This window comes from Ipomoea nil, unplaced genomic scaffold (genome assembly GCF_001879475.1).
Source record: "Ipomoea nil cultivar Tokyo-kokei standard unplaced genomic scaffold, Asagao_1.1 scaffold0688, whole genome shotgun sequence".
Classification (NCBI taxonomy): Eukaryota; Viridiplantae; Streptophyta; class Magnoliopsida; order Solanales; family Convolvulaceae; genus Ipomoea; species Ipomoea nil.
This window is the reverse complement of record NW_017617116.1, coordinates 3043465-3065746: the sequence shown is the minus strand read 5'-3', so window position 1 is coordinate 3065746 and position 22282 is coordinate 3043465. Positions and strand designations below refer to the sequence as shown.

At 33.8% G+C, this 22282-nt stretch overlaps 1 protein-coding gene across 1 annotated transcript; it reads left to right on the top strand.

Annotated features, from left to right (window-relative positions):
- The first annotated feature begins 6610 nt into the window (after positions 1 to 6610).
- Positions 6611 to 10250, top strand: LOC109176160 (catechol oxidase B, chloroplastic-like). Its single transcript, XM_019325603.1, has 3 exons — positions 6611 to 7320; positions 7617 to 8259; positions 9408 to 10250. The coding sequence occupies exons 1-3, from the start codon at positions 6650 to 6652 to the stop codon at positions 9900 to 9902; spliced, it is 1809 nt and encodes a 602-aa protein (XP_019181148.1). The 5' UTR covers positions 6611 to 6649; the 3' UTR covers positions 9903 to 10250.
- Positions 10251 to 22282: the final 12032 nt, after the last annotated feature.

Here is a 22282-nt window from a genome sequence, read left to right as displayed (position 1 = left end):
AAAAAAAAAAAAAAAAAAAAAAAAAAGATAAATCTTGTTTTCTTCTTAAAAAAAAAAAAAAAAGATAATTCTTGTACTCATTAATTTTAAAATTGAGTATTTCTCAATTGGTAAATGCATCCTAACTTCCTAATAGTCTAGTTTTTTTTTTTTTGAAAGTCAACCTGGCGGTTGTATTTATAGAAGAGTTAAAATAGAGTCTGGTGGAACATTGTTCCAGTACATAGCAGTATTGAAACTAAGTGCTGAAGTAGCTAAAGTATGCGCTAATAAATTCCTAATAGTCTAGTTGATTGATGGAATAATTAATTAATTGGAATTTAAGGCAAATCTTGGTCCTCAAGAAAATGATTTCCAGCGAGAGATATTGGTTCCATCAAAAGCTACAAAGGATTTTTTTTTTTTTTTAACAAAGGAATGTTTTGGCGAGCCGGAGAGGAGGATTTAATGACAGATGTTTGAAAAATGCTAATTACCCTTAATTTTGCTACTCAAAAAATCGTTCATTTTATGATGTGACAAAATATTGGGTATTAGCTTCTTCTTTTTTTTTAAAGTTTAATTCTATTAATATCTCGGATTGTGTCACATCACGGTGTAGTGATTTGTTTATTATTAGCATCTGTTTGTATATATTTTCTCCACCTTCCCCTCAACCTATTAAAGGCATATTAAAGGTTGAAGAGTCAATATCATTTGCCCCACTAGGGGGCCTCAACCTATTAAAAGTTGAAAAGTCAATATCACCTCACCTATTATTAGCATTAGTATTTTTTTTAAGTGTTTGGTTAATTAGCTTTTTGTAACTCCAAAATGCTAAAATTCAAAAAATTGCTTAAATCAACTTTTTTAATTAGTTTTTTGAGAAAAGAAATTATACCAAACATCTATTAGCTAATAGTTAATTTACCAAACACCTTTTCTACAACCAATTAATGTTATCAACTAGTTATACCCAATTAGCTAGCAGTTATCAGCTAACAGCCATTTACCAAACATGATCTTAATGTTGTTTCTGAATATATAAAGTTTACCTACTAATCTAAATTTAATATAATAAAATTAAATTATAAATAACTTTAGTCAAATATTATTAATCAGATCAAAGTCATCAAACACATAAAATGGGATGAAGAAGTAAAAAGACATGACTACATATTACATCCAAAATTACTTTACAATTTTTAACACCCACGAATAATCATTAAGTGAGTATACATATGTACCAAAAATAAAGTGAATATGTGAATTATACACTAGATATTACTAGGGTTTAGCTTGAATCTAACCAATTACTGTGTAAATTGAATTGGAACTAAAACTATATGAGGGATTCTAATTGCGATTTGACTAGACCCATAATATTCCAATTTCAATTCCAGTGTACAAATTATAAGAATCAGATAAAAAAAATTTAAAAAAAAAAATCCAAATTTCTATAGGGTCAAGCGATGACCCTAGACAAAGAATTGCACCTTTTGCACCTAAAGGGAACAAATTACCCTATCACTTTTAAATTTCATTACCCATTCATAATTTCATGACTAGGGATCGAGTCTCACCAGCGGCAGTGTGGGAGCTACCTCTTAAAGTGAGGGGGGTTCCTTGTGCGCAGTGAGCACCGGTCTAGCTTGTGTGGTTCATGTTCAGTTGAGTTACCATGATTTACATCCTCCCAAATGCTCTGTCGGGTCGGAATGTGGGGGGCCCTTAGAGTTGGAGTTCAGCATTTGGAAGAATGAATAATAAGTACACACAATTAATTAAAAGATATGTCTCATTTTAATTAAAAAATATTTATTTTTTAATTAGACTACAAATTATACTAAATTATTAAAAGATATGTTATAACTAAAATTTTAAATTGATAATTAAAGTTTGTTTCATAAATATTGGTATATATTTTGCATCACAAACACTAATAACTACCAATCACTTAAATTTTTACAATTAATAATGATATAATTTTATAATCTCCACTAAATAAATAATATAAATATTCACATGCATTAAACATCTAAAACTAATTATTATTCGGAATGAGGATGACTCCAATGTCGCTATTAACAATCAATCAATGATTAATATCTAAACTTAACATGCCGTGGTGCCTGACGGTTTATGAGAATTTATCTGGGCAACTGGAAGATGCGAATGAGATCAAGAGGTGTCTGTCTATTTATGAGAATTTATCTGGGCAAGTGGTTAACTACCACTAGTATATGTTATAGCAAAAATAAGAGTTATACAGACAGGGAAAGTGTGGCTCAGGTTTTGGGGGTGGGGCAGGTTCCGAATTTTGACAAATACTTGAGACTTCCTTCTTTTGTTGAAAGAAACAAGAATGCAGCTTTCGCATATATTGAGGATAAGATTCGCCAAAGGATTGGATCGTGGAATAAGAGATTGCTGTCACAAGCAGGAAATGAGATCCTATTGAAAAGTGTAGCACAATCTATGCCTACCTTTTCAATGAGTGTCTTCCTATTGCCACTGTCAGTGTGCACGGCGATTGAGAGAACTATGAATAGATACTGGTGGGACTCTGGAACTGACAGACGAATACATTGGAAGACATGGGATAAGTTGTGTATTCCTAAGAAATACAGAGGGTTGGGTTTTAAAGATTTACGTGCTTTTAATCTAGCTATGTTGGGGAAACAGGCTTGACGGATGCTTACTAAACCTGAATCCCTAGTGGCTCGTGTCTATAAAGCCCGCTATTTTGCCAAGGGGACTTTTTTTGATGCACAGGTAGGGAATAATCCCAGTTTTTGTTGGCGGAGTATTATGACAGCTAAGAGTATAATTTGTAGTGGGGTAAGACGCAGAATTGGAAATGGGGAGTCTACACTCATATGGACTCACCCCTGGTTACAGGATGAACAAGACCCCATGATACAAACAGAAATGTCAATACAGTTATAGGGGCTAAAGTGGTGGGATTGATTGATCAACAAACTGGTACATGGGATCATTCTATTCTAAAACGGATTTATTTCAACCTACTGATGTGACAAAAATTATGAGAATACCTGTTTCCCCAGATTATAATGATACATGGTACTGGCATGGGGATTCGAGAGGAATATATTCTGTGAAAAATGGGTACAAGCTAATAGTGGGAAATTATGAGAGTAATAGTGGGACTTTTACCAAATGGTTGACCTATGGAAGCTCAAAATCCCCCAAAATGGAGAATGTTTCTTTGGAGAGCCGTTTGTGATATATTGCCTACCACTAATAATTTGCTTATAAAGAGAGTGGATGTGGATCCATATTGTGCCATGTGTGGGATATCACAAGAGGATACAATGCATGCATTAGTGTTGTGTGAATTTGCAAAGAACATTTGGGAACAATCCAACCTTACGACCCCTAATATTGTCACAAATATTTTTCATGTTTGGTTTGGTGAACTTCTAAATGTTTTAGATTCTGATGGGATATTTTATGCAGCATCGATTCTATACAATATTTGGAGAGCACGAAATGGGGCGGTTTGGGAGGCATGCCTACCACGACCAATTTCGTTACTCAAAGCCGCTACCGCCGCCAAACATGCACGGAGCCAGACCCATCCGATTGATGCTGCCCGATCTGCTCCTCTAACAGCTGCAGCACCACCGGGCCAAGAGGGGGAAGACGTCCATGCCGAACAGTTTGCAGGAAAAGATGGCCATGCTGCCGAACAGGTTGCGCCGGCGCTAAGGAGGTGTCGAGTCGACGCTGGCTATCTTCACGAAACGGGAAAGACTACTGTTGGGGCAATCCTGCTCGACGTGAATGGAGGCTACATCTCGGCCTACACTGCACCACTTCCGAATTGTTTCTCACCGCTTATGGCCGAGGCGTTGGCATGCAAAAGGAAGCTTTATCATGGTTAAAGGATCGGGGAGAACAGAATATCGAGGTATACACAGATTGTTTGACACTTCTACGCTATCTTACTACACCATCCGCTGCGTTCCGTTCTTACGTTGGCTATGCCATTAACAGTTGCAGACAAACCGCAACTTTATTTCAATCTTGTTCATTTAAATTTATTTCTAGACTAGACAATTATTTAGCTCATGCATTAGCTACTATGGCTTATCTGCTGCTATGTACTGGGATCTTCACCCACCAGACATTATTTCAGCTTATTTCTAATGAAGCACCACATATATTTTTCAAAAAAAAAAAAAAAACTTAACATGCCGTGCATGCATAAATCGTTTTGAGAGTTTTTAAGTTTGATTATTTAATTAAAAATTGATTGTTGGATTACGTGTACTAAGTGGCTTTATGTGCAAGCAAATTAAATTATTTCTTCCCAATAAATAATTCGATTACAAGACAAACAAACAATTTTTTTAGAGGATATATATGATAAGTTTTTAAATGTATCTTAAGGTTTATTAATAAAAAAAAATGGTAATTATTATATCAATTTTTTAGTTTTCAACATTTAAACGTTAGTGCAAATACAACATGCAGCAGGAGGAGGAGGTAGGGTGTAAGATCAGATGAAGAATGATGACGATGATGATGATGATGATGATGAAGAGATCAATAGTAAGAAGTAAAGTGATGAAATAAAACAATAATAATTATAATAATAATAATGGGACTTAATATAATAAAGTAAAAACATTATATTATAATCAATTAAGCAGTTGAAGATGATGACGACTTTCTGCCATAGAGAAGCACCATGACATGATGATTAGTAGTAGCAAAGGTTGAGGGATGTGCCACGCATGGCCAAGCTTGGCCGCGCCGGTCACGGGACATAGAGTCTTGGTGTGACTCTCATGGCGGTTCTATTAAAAATAGGATCATGTTTAATAGTTTAAATTTGAATCTTCATCGTTTTTGTTTCGAGATACAATCTAAATATAATAGAGTAAAATGAGAAAGACAAAGACAATATATAATAGAGAGTCAAGAACATATGGGGAGATAGATTTTTTTTAACATTTTAGATTTTGTTATAATGATACATAGATATTCTTATTTATAAGGGAAAATTGCATCTTTAGTCTCTGAGTTATAACCAAGTTCAAACTCAGTCCCTAAGTTATGGTCGTATCCGAATTTAGTCCCTAAGTTATGAGCGAAGTGGCGGGTTTTGTCCCTATCATTAATATTCTGTCTGCAGCTAACGGAAAACTTAAAAACAATTCAATAATTCTCGTCCAAAAAAAAAACAATTTAATAATAGAGGTGTAAAATAGGAATTTCAAATTATAATCCCCTTCTTATGTTGATACTCATTGCGCGACTGTCATTCTTTCTTTTTATACCTACAACCGAAGGTTTTTTTCTTTCCCAAGCTTTGAAATCTCAAATTCATCCACTTCCAAGCTGCGAAATTCACAGGTAAGTTGTTTCTCTATTTTATATGTTTAAATAAATAATCAATATTCTCTGTATTGATGAACTAATTTAGCCATTAATTATAGTATGTCATCTCTTAGTTGTGGTACTTCATATTCCCTCAATTTGGGGATAATTTTCGATGTAGATGTGATGATTTAGTACCCATCAAAATGTCATGGAGTTATGCAAATCGAGGGAAAAGATACCAAGTTTAACCATGTTATAGAGTAAATTTTTGCATTTGTCAAAAAATTGTAATCTAAGTTTTTTTTTTTTTTTAATAAATAGAATTGAAATATTGAAATTTGATTTTTTAGAAAAATGGGAGTAGGGTTTCTTCGTTGATTACATAAGCAACTTAGGGCTTTTGTCGATTTGGGAGAAAGTATTTTGGCTAAGTTTACAAGTTTTATTAAGGAATTTACTTCTTTACCCTGGAATTAACTTTGTCAACACACCACTAGCGTCAGGGACCAATCTCGCCACTTCTCTCATAACTGAGGGACTAAAAATGGATACAGTAATAACACAGGGAGCCTGGGACTGAGTCGTCACTACGGTTATAACTCAGAGACCAAACTCGTCATTTTCCCTATTTATAAAGGTATAAGAAACATAATCCAAAAAGACATAATAATATAGAAGTCTAGAAGATCATATCTGATCTAGAAAATCTCTAGAAATTCATACGTGAAAAATGCATGTATGTGTAGGGCATGCGTAATATTGTTATAAGAGCAACCCCAATAGATGTTCTTTGGCGATTTTTTTGCATAAAAAAAAGTTGAATGTTGAGTCTACAAAAAACTGATGAAAAAACCTCAACGTTTGAGGTTGCTCTAAAGCTCTCCCACAATAATTCACACAAATAACTATTAAAAAGATGACATTTTTAGGTGATTAGCTTCATTTTAGAATTTTTTATATCACATGCATCACATTTTTGTCATTGTAAAATATACTTAATTTTGAAAATAAGAGCTATGGCATAATTTTATGAGTTAATTGAAGCAAAATCATGATATGATCAGCTCATATAAGTGTTTTTAGTAATCAAAGAAACCCACAAAAAATTACACCAGAATTGAAATAAATCAGTCTAACGTTACCATTCAAACCAAAAGGATTAATAAACAACTCCAACTATTAAGAGTTAATCTAGCTTAGCTTGTAGCATTATTGTGGTTACCCACTCAATAGCTAGTCTAACCAACTTCCCAACTCTATATAAGTTTGGACATCCAAACTCAAGAAAACATAGCAGACTATATTGAGCTAGCCAGCCATGGCCACTTCAACTCATCCAATATCGTCCACCAAAAACATTTCCTTCATCTCCACCAACTCGTCTTCTCCCCGTAACTTTTCCAGACGACCTTCCCAAATCTTTCTCAACCCCAACCCCAGCAGGGCAGCAAGACGTGGTGACGTCATCAAGATCCGGTGCGCTGCAGCCTCGTCGGAGGGGCGTGAAAACCCGGCGGACAGCAGCCTCTCTGAGGCGAAACTTGACCGGAGAAATGTCCTTCTGGGCCTCGGCGGCCTCTACGGCGCTTACAACATCGCCGGCGGCTCCAACCCCTTTGCCCTTGCCTCCCCTATCCCGCCCCCTGAAACTAAATCCTGCGGCCCTGCTACCATTTCCAACAGCAATGGTAAGCCCGTCCCATACTCTTGTTGCCCTTCCACCCTCATGGATACTGCCAGTGCTGACTACTATAAGATCCCCAGTTTTTCCAAGCTTAATGTCAGGCCGGCCGCTCACGCCATAGACGACGACTACTTGGAGAAGTACAAGACCGCCATTCAGAAAATGAAGGATCTCCCCTCCGATGATCCCCGAAACTTCTACCAGCAAGCTAACGTCCACTGCGCTTACTGCAATGGCGCTTATCAACTCGCCGGCAAGCCCTATCAGATCCACTTCACCTGGCTCTTCTTCCCTTTCCACAGATGGTACTATATATACTATACGCACTTTTACAATTTATTATATTTTAAATCTCACTGAAGCTGCATGAACAACGTACGAACATAAAACGAACCGAAAAACAGTAAACACTACCGGAAATTATGGAATTTCCGACCACCTGAAAGTTAAGTAGAAAGTCTTGTTCCGATCACTTTTGTATTGGAAAAAACCTGTATTGCTATTTCCGGCCACTTTTTACTTTCAACTTGATTTAAGATCAGGTGGTGGAAAATTTCATAATTTCCAAAGGAGTGAAATAATGTTATTTATGTATCCTCAGGTACTTGTACTTCTACGAAAGGATCTTGCAAAGTCTGATAGACGACCCAACATTCACGTTGCCGTACTGGAACTGGGACAATCCACAGGGCATGATTCTCCCGGAGATCTTCGACGACGACGAGGAATCGCCGCTGTACGACAAGAAGCGCAACCAGGCCCACCGCAGGGGATACGTGACGGATCTAGCATACGCCGGCCAAGAAACCTCCGCCAGCGACTTCCAAAAGGTGAAAAACAATCTGGCGATTATGTACCGGCAAATGTTGACGAACGCGCCGTGTCCGTTGCTGTTCTTTGGCAAAGCTATTCGCAAAGAAACGGGGGACACCGGTCCCGGCATGGGGACCATCGAGAACGTCCCGCACAACTCTATCCACCGATGGGTGGGTGACCCCAGAAGTCCTCATAATGAGAACATGGGTAACTTCTATTCTGCTGCTATAGATCCGGTGTTTTATTGCCACCATTCCAATGTAGACCGCATGTGGACCATTTGGAAGACTCTCGGTGGCAACCGGAAGGATATCACCGACCCCGATTGGCTCCAAACTGAGTTCCTCTTCTATGACGAAACCAAGACTCTCGTCAAGGTTAAGGTTGAAGATTCTCTGGACAACGTGAAGCTTGGCTACACTTTTCAGGTATATTCTCTTCTACTATTTGTCTCCAATCCGCCGCTAATATTATAATTAAATCTATTGTCATTTTGGGAGTTGTTATACCATGTACCCTGGTCCTAAACTACGTATAGATCAATCCTTATGCTGTGGAATCGTTTGCAAGGTGAACATGATTCTATATTCATAATTATTGAACTCTATATTACAGAACTCTATTTTCATAATTATTGAATTATATGTTTATAATTTTTTAACTTCATATTCACAATTATTGAATCTCTATATCCATAATTACAGAACTATATGTTTATAATTATGTTCACAACGCTATGTTCATAATTTTTGAACTATATATTCATAATTATGAACAGTTTTGGAACCGTTTGCGAGGTGGACACGGTTCTTAATTAGCCTGACGTGAGCACGGGGAACTAAGGCAAATTATGCTGTGAGCACGTGCCCATCTTGCAAGGTGGGCACGGTTTTATATCCTAATTTCTATACTGTAGATTCATAATTTCTATACTGTAGATCCATAATTTATATACTGTAGATTCATAAAATTTAGACTTTAGATTCCAATTGTTGAACTCTGTTTTCACAAATCAGAGAACTATATGTTCATAATTTGATAACTATACAATTTATAAATTATGAATGTACAGTACAGATATTATGAATCTGCAATATAGAAATTATGAATCTACTGTATTTAAATTATGAATCTACGGTTTAGAAATTATGAATCTAAAATATAAATTTTATGAATCTACAGTATAGAAATTATGAATATGGAACCGTGGCCCACCTTGCAAGGTGAGCACGTGATCACAACTATATCAAAATAATAATGAATTCAACTCATTGGTGACAATAGTATTTAGGAGAAGAGATCCATGTTTGAAACGCGACAATGTGTTGGGTATTATGCCCAAAGTGGGTGTGCACGACATTTGGTCATGTCTGTTTAATTATCACTTTACATTGATTTACACCCTCCTAAATGCTCAGTGGAATTGGGGTATGCGGAGTTCTTGAATAGGGAATCCAGCCTTTTGGGAAGAAAAATAATAATATTTGTTTAAAAATCTACTCCGTGTTTATTTATTTTTCTCTCTCTAATTACTAATTAGTACCATGCATGCATGCATGGCTTAATTATCTGGCAGAAAATGCCCACTCCATGGAAGGACTTCAAACCCACAAGGAAAAGAAGGGCAAAATTGAGGAGCAAAGCGTCAGTTTCCGCATCCACTAGCGTCTTGCCGGCAACCTTGAACAAGATTACAACGTTCTGCGTGACGAGATCGCCGACATCGAAAACCCCGGGGAAGGAGGAGCTGCTGGATCTCCACCTAGCCTTCGACGACACGCAGTTTATACGGTTCGATGTGTTCGTGAACGAGGACGACGACGTGAATACCAAGGAGCTGGACAGGGTCGAGTACGCCGGCAGTTTCTCCAACTTGGCACATGTGCATAAAGACACCTCCACTACTGCCAATTCTACAATCAAGACGCCGACGTTTAGCCTGGCCATCTCGGAGCTGCTTGAGGACTTGCGGCTGGAAAATGACGACAAGATTCTGGTGACTTTGGTGCCAAGAGCTGGGGGTAGTTTCGTCACCGTCAACAAGGCCTATACCGAAATTATCGATTGCTAAGATCGATCTATCCCATCCTATCCTATCCAGGAATATAATAGAATGCCGACAGGCATGTATGTATGTATATTCATGTTGTTCGTGCCTCCGTACCCGTGGTGCTACTTGAAATAAGCTAAGGTGTTTAATTGTTTGATGTAATAATAAGTGCTCACTCCACAAATCCTATCAGTTCAGAGTGTGGGAATTCCGGACTAGAGATTTCGCCTTTGTGAGCAAGTAACGTGTTATGCATGTGTGTATTGTACTGTGTAGTGGTTGGTAAGAATTGTGGGTTCTGCAATTAATAATTGTAATATCTATCTCCTTTTCAGTGTAATAAATAGTGTTTTTGTTGTTGTCTTGTTTCGAATTGAAATTCTATATATTATACCTACCTCATCTCATTTTATATTTTTATTCCATACCTGTCATACTCATATTAATTCATGATTGATATATGTGCAGTGGACGTCAGTGGTTAATCTTCTACCAGCAAGCTAACGTCCACTGCGCTTAATGCAATGGCGTTTATCAACTCGCCGGCAAGCCCTATCAGATCCACTTCACCTGGCTCTTCTTCCGATCCCTTTCCACAGATGGTGCTAAACTATACGCACTTTTAGAATTTTAAATCTCCACACCAATAATTATTGAGAAGAATCACAATTTCTATATATAGAAATTGCTGCAGGTAGAGAAGGCGGCCTGGTCGTTTTCTGTTAACATCTTTAGGCCTCCCCTCAATAATTTCTTAATTATCTGATCTAGTAACATCTCAAACTTGTAACTTGTGCTCTTATTAGATCAATGACTTACCACTATGACAAAAGTTATGATTTTTAACATAGTGGTGAGCAGCACTTAACCTTAATACATTTTAAGGGCATCCTCAATAGTTGGAGATTTTTCCTCAGATTTTTGTGGTTCCTAACATCCACCTCATCATCAAGTATCTTATTCAATTACAAAAAACTTTCTTTCCATTAGTTTTAAATTTTTTTCACAACTTTTGGTGGACCCACCATTTTATCTCCATTCTTTATTTATTATTATTATAAAAATTATAATTATAATTAGAATTATTATTTTTATTATATTTAAATTACACATATCAAAATTAAAATAAGTTGAAAATTATAAATGTTTACAGTTTTTTTAAATATAATTTTATTGCATAAAAATTTAATAACAAAATTAAACAAAAAAAAATTAAAAATTAAAAATAAACTGGCCAGCTAAAAAAAATAGAATATGTAATCAGCTGGCTGTGCTTAAAAAAGGAAAAAATAAATAAATTTTAGAAGCTTCAACCGAGAGTGGCCGCCAGCTCAAGTCTCAATGGCCCAAGTGGGCTCCGTGCACTGACATCTGTTTTTTTTTTTTTTTCTTTTTCTTTGTCTCTTACAAAACCCCAAGTTTTGCAGAAGAAAAAACTCTCCAAAATTTTGACATCCCATTAGTTAAAAGCCTTAGCTTGCTCCTGGTTTTTTACTATTTCAAAATTCATCCAAAATATGCTATTGGGATGCCCTAACGGGCAGTAATTGGTCCCCTAATATAAGTCTCACATGAATCTTCTTGAAACCCTAATGACTTGGTAGGCTATGATAATAAATAATATGTAACATGTTGATAAGTTTAATTATAACTTATAAAAGTTAAGCCTAATTGACTTTTGTATAAAGTTTCTAAGAGCTTAATTATATTATTTCACTTTTTTTTCCTACTAATAAATAATGTTTTATATATATTTATATATATATATATATATATATATATATATATATATATATATTGTATCATCAGGTACTTGTACGTGTTTTATTGCCATGCCACCATTCCAATGCATACAATTTGTATCCATGGTGTTTTTTTGTTCTTCTACCTTGTCTCTATCTATTATTTCAAACATCCTCTCCCTCAAGTAGGGGTGTGCATTCCGTTAATCATGAATTAACCAAACCTTTTAAACCCTTTAACTATTAACTAAATCAAAATTTCTATTACCGAATTAATCGAACCAAACTTTTATTTTCGCTTAACCAATTAACTCAAGTTTTTAAACAAATTTTGACATTCTTCAAAATTCAAATTATAAATAAAAATTAGCATTTAAAAACTGTAGTCAACACACAACTGGAAACTTTAATTTTTACAAAATGAAACTCTTTGCTCCACAATAAAATTTTTGAAGAGGCTAAAGAAGAGAACTGAAACCACGGGTATGATTACATGAATTAGCCTCTAGACAGAATAATTAACCCTAAACAATGTTGTAACTGTAGTGAACGTTCTACATTTTCAAAGTAATGTACAATATCATCATTGTTGCAATCTAAATAAAATTAAAGGTGAAACTCCTATTCTATAATCTAGCTCTATGATTCTATCACTCGCTCATTCAATATAACTTGATATCTTATCAGAGAAACAATTGAAAGTGGCATTAACTGTTCTATCTATGAAAGCCGTCGTGGAGCAGATGGAACTCACCGCCCGTCGGAGCCTCGGAGGGGACTCGAGTTTGGAGCGGTAGTGGGCTGGTCGGCAGCCGTCGCCGTCGGCTGGAGGCGTGGAGAAGAACGGCAGAACGTAGTCTGGAGTGGTGGAGGGCTACGGCAGCGGCAGGGGCGCAGGGCCGAAATTAAATTAGCAAACGCAAACTAGCTAGGGCTAGATTGATTTCAGATTTGATTTTAAAGTTTATGGGGTTTATTTGTTGTCATGAAATGCAATTCTAATGTAATTCTTCCAAAAGGTTGAACCCCAACACTAAGGGCCCTACATATCTCGATGCCACAAAGTATCTGAAAGATGTAAATTATGGTAACTTAACTGAGCATGAACCATAGAGGCTAGACCTTTGCTTACTGCGCCCAGTGGATACATTAATTCTAATGTAATTCAATAAAAGGATAAGCAACATTTTTTGGTTTGAGGATCCTCTCAATAGGGGTGTGCATTTCGGGATTCGATTTGAATTTTTTTCAATACATAGGGCAATTCCAACACTGCTGGAAATCATCAGATTTCCGACCACCCAAAAGTGGTCGGAAACAGCCTAAATTGGGTCGGAAACCGTGTTTCCGACCACTTTTCTGACCAAAATGGGGATCCGGAAAAAGGCCCGTCGCTAATTCCGACCACAATAGAGAGTGGTCGGAAACAACGAGCACATTTTTTTAATCGTCGGAAACAAACGACGGGTTTGATACTTGGACGGATCCATATTTCTGACCACCATGTGGTCGGAAATTCCACGATCGGGCGATCGGAAATTTGGAACCAAGATTTCGTTCGTTCCAGATTTCCGACCCATGGTGGTCGGAAACTAATAAATAAATAAATATTTTTTTTTTTTTGTAATTTACAATTTCTATTGCTACTTTTCCTACAAATTATACACTGCTTTACCAATTTTAAAACTAGTAATTTCATAACACAAATATTATACATTTCAATATCAAATTTAATTATACATAATGTTGCAATTCTAATATCCACCATCATTCAAAATGTGCTAATACAATCAAAATATTTCCTAAATCACAAAAAAGTTAGAAGCTTGGATCTATTGCTGAAGATCATCTAACCCATCACAAAAAAAAAGTTAGAATCTTGGATCTATTGCTCAAGATCATCTAACCCATCACCAAAAAAAAAAAGTTAGAATGTTGGATCTATTGCTCAAGATCATCTAATCCAACACCACTATTTTCATGGCTAACGGCGGGATTAGTAGACTGAAAAGAAGGTTGATTTGCACCACGAATTGCAGCAAATTCCGCTTCTAACCATGCCATTTTTTCCTTCATTTGCTTGTCATGTCCAAGACCAAGCTTTGTAAGTAACTTTTTTGCATCATAATACCTGGTAGGTACTCGATTATCGGGACCCATCAAATGGTTAATATACTGAAATATCTGATCCATTGCTAGCTGTGGTATATTAAAAGTTGTCTTGATATTCATCATCCTCAATGTATATGCCAGCTCTGTTTCTTCATTAACATTCATTGATAAAGGTTGTCTCGCAGCATCTAACAATTCGTAGAAGTTTTTTGCACTACTATGTGGTTTTTCATCTTGGTCATTTTCGACATTTAATGGAAAAAATGATGGACTAGATGCATCAAAAACCATTTGTTCATATTGGTTATTTTCACTAGGGCCCTCATTCATGTGTGGTTGTATTGAAGGTGGAAGCTCACCGTGACATGTCCAAATCCAATAACTTGGTTCAAAACCCTTCCTATATAAATGAACACGAACATCATCTGCAGACAAGTGTACTCTATTCTTACACTTACTACATGGGCACCTAATCTTCATTGAAGCCTTGTATACAGGAAGTGTGCTTGCATAATTTACAAATTCCTCAACACCCAATAAGAACTCATCTGTGTACCCCCTTTTTCCGGGTAACAATCGATTATACATCCATTTCCGATGTTCAGGTATATTAGCCATGTAAAACAACTGTAAAAACATATATACAGTGCAAACACAAATATAAAAGTATTAAAAATAATACTAATATTTTAAATAATCATATACACTCATACTAATAATTAGACACATATAAAATGTCATTTGTAAAAAGTACAAATATATAAATAATTATAAACATACTCACATATACATATATGCACACTATACATTCTTCAATCATATTAAAATAAATAATCTAAATAAGTATTCACAAAAATATATTTAAAAAATCAAACTAGATCTAAGGAAAAAAAAAATCATACTAGTTAATAGACACACATATAAAATGTAATTTTAAAAATGTACAAATATACAAATAATTATAAACATATTCACATAAATACACATATACATATATGCACACTATACATTCTTCAATCATATTAAAATAAATAATTTAAATAAGTATCCACAAAAATATATTTAAAAAATTAAACTAGATCTAAAAAAATTCACACTAGTAAATAGACACACACATATAAAATGTAATTTTTAAAAAGTAAAAATACACAAATAATTATAAACATATTCACATACACACATATACATTCTTCAATCATATTAAAATAAATAATCTAAATAAGTATTCACAAAAATATATTAAAAAAATTGAACTAGATCTAAAAAAAAAGTCTTGATAAATAGTAGATTTAAGAATGTAAACACATACCTTAACTTGATATGATGTAGTACAACTTGCTTTTAACACTATTATGCATGAATTATTGAAAGAAAACCTGCAAAGAAGAAAAAAAGCAGTAGAAGGGGGTAAAAAACAGAGAAAATAGGTCTGGAAATACGCAGTGGAAGCATTTATATATAAAGGTATTTCCGACCACCATTAATTGTCGTCGGAAAAAATATATTTAAAATTCAAACCGTCGACAGTTTCCGACCACTGTTACCATGTGGTCGGAAGTTCCGACCACCTACTAATAATGGTCGGAAATTCCGACCCCGTTCCGACCCCCTTACCCATTCGCCGGAAAATTGCAAAAAAGATGATTTTTCCGACCACTTTTTGTGGTGGTCGGAAAAGTGGTCGGAAATACGATGATTTCCAGCAGTGCAACTCGCATCCTCTGTCAAATGTCTATTGCGACGCTCCACGTTAGTCAAGATCTTCTCTTTGAACACAAACCAAATGAAAAGCTTCACCTTTAATTTCCATGCAATTAATCTTCCAAATCCAGGCCCATTCATCCTCCCCTCATGGTTCCTGTAATCACATGAAAAGCATAAACAAACTCTGAGAATTCTCACAATGAGGATTGCCAACAAATCCTGTTCGGGGATTGGGATCGCCCAAATTTCGTCGACTAGGTTACCGACAGCATGTCATTGAGCTTAAGAAAGTCCTAGACTGGCTATCCAAAATGAAGTCACTAACTCTAATTGTACTCAAGTCATCTGGAATCTTAATATTTTGGGTAACCAATAGGCTTAGGCCCAACCACTACCAAAAAAAAAAAAACACACACACACACACACACACGAATAGCTACGGACGAATTCCGTCGCTAAATAGTGAAAATCCGTCGCTAAAGTGTTTAGCGACGGATTTCGTCCGTCACAAAAACCCCCTTTCGCTAGAATTTAGCGACACAATTTTTTCCATCGCTAGTTTTAGCAATGGAAATATCCATCGCAACACGAAATAAATACGTCGCTAAATTTCTTCCGACGACGGATTTGAAGAGGAAATTTGTGAACGAATTACGATGAAATATTCTGTCTTTAAAATTAGCGACGGAAAAACAACAAATTATCCGTTGTTAATTTCCTACTACAACGATTCGGCGACGAGATTTGCAACGGCCTAGCTACGATTTTTTCCGTCGCTAGCGTCCGTCGTTAATATAACGATGGAAATAATCATCGCTATTTTTTTTTATTATTATTTGAATTGAATGACGCTGTTTAGCTACAACTTAGTGACAAAAATATCCGTCCCTAAATTTAACTAAAGCTTTTTCCGTCGCTATTTCGTTGCCTTTCTACCATATTTGTCCGTCGCTAAATTCTAAAAATTAATAAAACGAATGTACCCGCTAATTAATATCAAAAACATGCATTAAGCCTATAATATAGTACTTGAATAATATAATTATAAAATATATTATATTAAAGCATTCAAGGTTAATAACAATAACATAAGTATAGCAGTATAATGTCACATCATTAGAATCAGTACCAAATATATTAATAAACATAATCTAGTCATCTACTAAGTTTTCATCATTTGAATTAGCTGAATGTTGAGCTTGAGTACTTGGAGTGGGTAGCATGTCGTTGCGACGCAATTCATCCATCAAACTTGCAATCTGATCTTGCATTTGAGCCTGCATTTGAGTTCTTTCAGTTTGTAGTTCCGATAAGTAAGCTTAGCGACGAAAGGATATCCGTTGCTAGGTTATATATGTTAAAATCCGATAAGTAAGCTTAGCGACAGAACTGATATTCCGTCGTTAAAATGTTTTATAAAATTCACGCTTCATAAATGTAGCGACGGATATGTCGCTATACATATCCGTCGCTAAATAGCGACGGATTTATACATTCGTCGCTACAATGTAAACAAAAACACATTTATGTTATACTATCTATCGACGAATGCTTATATCCGTCGCTAGGTTGTAGCAATTAAAATAATGAACTAAGCCCGCTAAAAATTTGTCGCTAATCTATCTCTAATTTTCGCACCAAAGTTTACCGCTAAAATAGCTACGTATTTAACGACGGAACTTTTCCGTCACAACATCCGTCGCTAAGCCGTCGCTACATTTTTATTTAACAAAAAAATTAAAATCTGTCACTAACTTGTCGCTATTCCGTCGCTAAATTAGCAACGGAACATGTCTGTCGCTATATTCGCATTTTTTTGTAGTGAATCCACCAATCCGACTAGAAGAAGTTCAAGGATCTTCCCATCAACAATTAGCACTCAACTCCACCACAGATTTACCCTTGTAGAATGATGATAATTGCACTTATTTGATCGTTATCCCTAATTAGTTAACTAAATGTTAAATAAAAATATAATGATTCAATTCAAAGATAATGTCCCTCTTTGGTAAAATAGTTAGCTTAACAGTCAATTTTGACTTATTTGACCACTATTAGTTGTTTGACTTGGTTAAAAAATCAATATGAGTGTTTGATTAATTAGCTTTTTTGTAATAACTTATTGCTTCAAATTAAAATGTCAAAATTCAAAAAACGCAGCTGCTCAAATTAGTTTTTTCAATCAATTTTTTGAAAAAGTCATTTTGTATGTAATCAGCTAATAGCTAATTTACCAAACACTTTTCTACAATCAGCTAATGCTATCAACTAGTCGAACCCACTAACTCAATCAGTTAACATCTATCAGCTAACAGCCATTTACCCAAAACTCTCAATGGCCTTGTTTGGTAAATGGTTGTTAGCTGATAGCTGTTAGCTGATTGTGTTAATTAGAAGGTATAACTAGTTGATAGCATTAGTTGATTGTAGAAAAGTGTTTGGTAAATTATCTGTTAGCTGATAGCTGTTTGGTATAATTTCTTTTTTAAAAAAACTAATTGAAAAAGTTGTTTGGAGTAGCTTTTTAAAATTTAACATTTTGAAATTGTAAAAAACTAATTAACTAAACACTTGTATTGATATTTTAACTAAATTAAATAATTAATAACGATTAAATAAGTCAAAATTGAATTTTTTACCAAACAGGCCAATATGTTATCGTAAATAATTTAGTCCAAACATAATAAATATTTTCTTCGATCATAATAAGTAATATAATTATTAAGACGGTTTACAAATTTATAACATGTAAGACAAAACTAGATTGCAATATAATATATGAAATAGTACCACTAGCAGCCCAGCTCACGTTTAACTAATCAATAATTATGCTAAAATTAATATAATGCATGTGATTGAATTAGTGTGTGTATGGAGAGAGAGTCTGAGAGTGGGAGAGAGTTGACTAAATAATTAATACTGATTCTTTCTTATTTAAATTTTGGTTGCTTTTCAGTTTTCAGTAATATAAATATTATAAGAAGGTTTACAATGGAAAATTCTATTTGCACCCTATTTACTATTTACTATTTACACCACCTCTTTAATAAGTTTAATGGCTTTATAGGGGGAAATTCTATTTGCACCACCCATTTTGCTATTTACACCTCCTATTTAATAGGTGTAATAGCTTTATAGATGGTACAAATAAAAAAGTGCTATTTGCACCACCTCATTAAATGTAGTCAAACTTTAATCTTTTTTTTTTATCTAATAATCAATCTCTTTTATATTATTATTATTATTATTATTATTATTATTATTATTATTATGTTTTAATGCCTAATTATTTTGTACAATATTTATTTAAGTTTTTATTTTCAATACATATTTTTAAGTTTCTATTTTCAATACATCTTTTTTTTGTTCAATACATGTTTTTTTAAGTTAATATTTTCAATACTTATTTTTGTTTATGTTTTAATTTTAAATAAAGAGAAATAATAATTAATTTTGTTATTCTAATATTTTTTTATAACTCAAATTTGTTGTATACGTTATTTTAAATTGATTTAACTATAAATTGAAATATAAAATGATTACTAGTGATATTTGAAATGAACAAATATAAACTGATTTTCTACCTATCTTTTTATACGGTAAATACTGTAACAATTTTATAAAGATATATGTGGGTTAGAGTTCTAACAATTTTGATGTAGTTAAAATTCTATAAAGATATGTGGGTTAGAGTTCTATTAAGACTTTGAAATATAAATTGATTTTCTACTTATCTTTTTATACGGTAAATACTGTAACAATTTTATAAAGATATGTGGGTTAGAGTTCTAACAATTTTGATGTAGTTAAATTTCTAATCATAAAATAAGTGGAGGTCAAGGCTTCTAATCATAAAATAAGCCTACTACATGCGTTCCTACACTCTTTCTATTTTGAATTTTGTATTTATGATTGCCCTTCAGTCTCTGTAGAATAGTTTCCTACAATTGTGTATTCTTTGTAGTATATATTGCTCTATGTACTCAATAAATTGATTTTTTTTTTACTTATCTTTTTATACTGTAAATACAATAAATTGATTAATTTACAACTATATTCACAACAAATTAAATTAATTCAGTATATAGATAGACTCAGGTCACCGGTCACCCAATAAATAAAATCTCAAATTCAGTACTCTTTATACTATAATTTTCTCTCTTGAAATGGAACAAAGAGATTGTTATTTAGTCAATTGAGAAATTATATCTAATTTAAATGAGTCCTAATTACCTATACTAGCAAGCAAGAACAAAGTGGCTTAAAATACAAATAGCAACACCCATAGAAATAAATAACAATTCAATTCTACCTATCTTTTTATACTGTAAATACAATAAATTGCTTAATTTACAACTATATTCACAACAAATTAAATTAATTTACAACTATATTCACTAAATTGATTAATACTATAATTTTCTCTCTTGACATGGAACAAAGAGATTGTTATTTAATCAATTGAGAAATTATATCTAATTTAAATGAGTACTAATTACCTAGCAAGCAAGAACAAACTGGCTTAAAATACAAATAGCAACACTCATAGAAATAAATAACAATTCATTAACAATTCAAATAACAACTTAAAATACCTCATAATGTCCTTGACTTTGATTTTGATCATTGTAACTAAGTAACTGGCTTTGATTATGATTATTGTAACTAAAAAAATCTTCTATCCAATCATCCATGGCTTATAGATTGTGTGATACATATACATAACACACACCCCACATATATATAGAGTCATATGAGTCCAATTTGTATTCTCTGCCGCCCAAATAATCAGTAATTTCATCTCACAAACATCAATATTGACTAATTGTTTAAAAAATATATATATTGAAATTATAAACTTAAAAATATGTATTGAAATTATAAACTTTAAAAAAATGTATTGAAATTAGTAACTTAAAAAAAAATGTAGTGAACAAAAAATATATATATTCAACAAAAAAGAAGTATTGAAAATAGAAACTTAAAAAAAGATATTTATTGAAAATAAAAACTTAAAAAACATATTGCATAAATAGTTAGGCATTAAAACAAACAAAAAAAAAAACAAAACAAAACAAAAAACAAAAACAAAAACAAAAGCAAAACAGTGACGGGGTTCATCTTTTTTTTTTTTAATTTAATATTTAATTAATTAGATTTTGAATTAAAATATTATTAATAGTCACCTCATAAATGAGGTTTAACCAAGATGGTGCAAATAGCAAAATGAATCCTCATTTGGCTATTTACACCACCTATGTAATTATTAAAATGTTTTACCTTTTTACAATTTCAAGATACTTTATACCCACTTTTGGTCAAAGGGTGGTGCAAATAGCAACACCCCTTTATAGGTGGTGCAAATAGAAAAGTTACACTTTTAATAAATATAGTCAATTTTTTTATTTTTTTTTACAATCAAACTTAAAAAAAAAAAAACACTTAAACCCCTGACCTTCTCCGGTGAGAAGGCAACCCACTTGTCTTTCCCGCATACCTTCTCACCGGAGAAGGCTGCGATTTTTTTTTTTTTTTTAAATTGTAAAAAGGCAACTGGGTTACCTTCTCCAGTGAGAAGGCAACCCAGGGGGTCGCCTTCTCCGGACCCACTGGGCTGCCTTCTCATGGGAGAAGGTGAAATTTTTTTTTATTTGAATTAACAAATTATTAATTGCAAGTTTGACCAGGTGGTGCAAATAGCAAAATGTACCCCATTTGACTATTTACATCACCTATTAATTATTAAAAGTTTTCACCTTTTTACATTTTCAAGATGCTTTAAACCCACTTTTAGTCAAAGAGTTGTGCAAATAGCAACACCGGTTTACAAATTTATAACATGTAAGACAAAACTAGATTGCAATATAATATATGAAATAATATCACTAGCAGCCAAGCTCACGTTTAAGTAATCAATAATTATGCTACAATTAATATAATGCATGTGATTGAATATAATTAGTGTGTGTATGGAGACAGAGTCTGAGAGTGAGAGACAGAGAGAGGGGTGACTAAATAATTAAAACTGACTTTAATTTCTCTTATTTGAATTTTGTTTGCTTCTCAGTAATATAATTATTATAAGAGGGTTTACAAATTTATAACATGTAACACAAAACTAGATTGCAATATAATATATGAAATGGTATCACTAGCAGCCAAGCTCACGTTTAACTAATCAATATAATATGCTCAAATTAATATAATGCATGTGATTTGAATTCTTGTGTGTATGGAGACAGAGTCTGAGAGTGAGAGTGGGGTGAGTAAATAATTAATAATTAATAATTAATACTGGTTCTTTCTTATTTAAATTTTGATTACTTTTAATAAAACTGTCTTGATATGTTTTGTTCATCTTCTGAAAAATAAGAATAATTATTTTTAATTTTAAATATTTAAACTATACTATTACTAATTTACTATTTGATGGGGTATGGATCCAATGGGCTAGAGGTCCAAGAGAGTAAGATGGATTAAGGAATGGACTTGCTGCAATGGGCCCAAAGGTGAAGGAAATCTACTCCATGGGCCTCAAGAAGACCACGTGAAGAGCTCGGACGAGTGGGGAGCCGAGTTCGGAGAGTCGGCTCAGCAGGTGATCGTTGCTACTTCAATGTCCGCCATTAATATGGGTCAAATCCGACCGTTGGAGGAGCCCAGTAACGGTGATCCAACGTCTCTGGGCCTTTATTTTCTATTATTGCGCATTAAAGCTTGTATTTAGTTGATATAGGTCGGACACCTATAAATAGGTCTCCCACAAAAATGTAGAGGACCAGTTTTCTGGACCTTTATTTTCTATTATTGCGCATTAAAGCTTGTATTTAGTTGATATAGGCC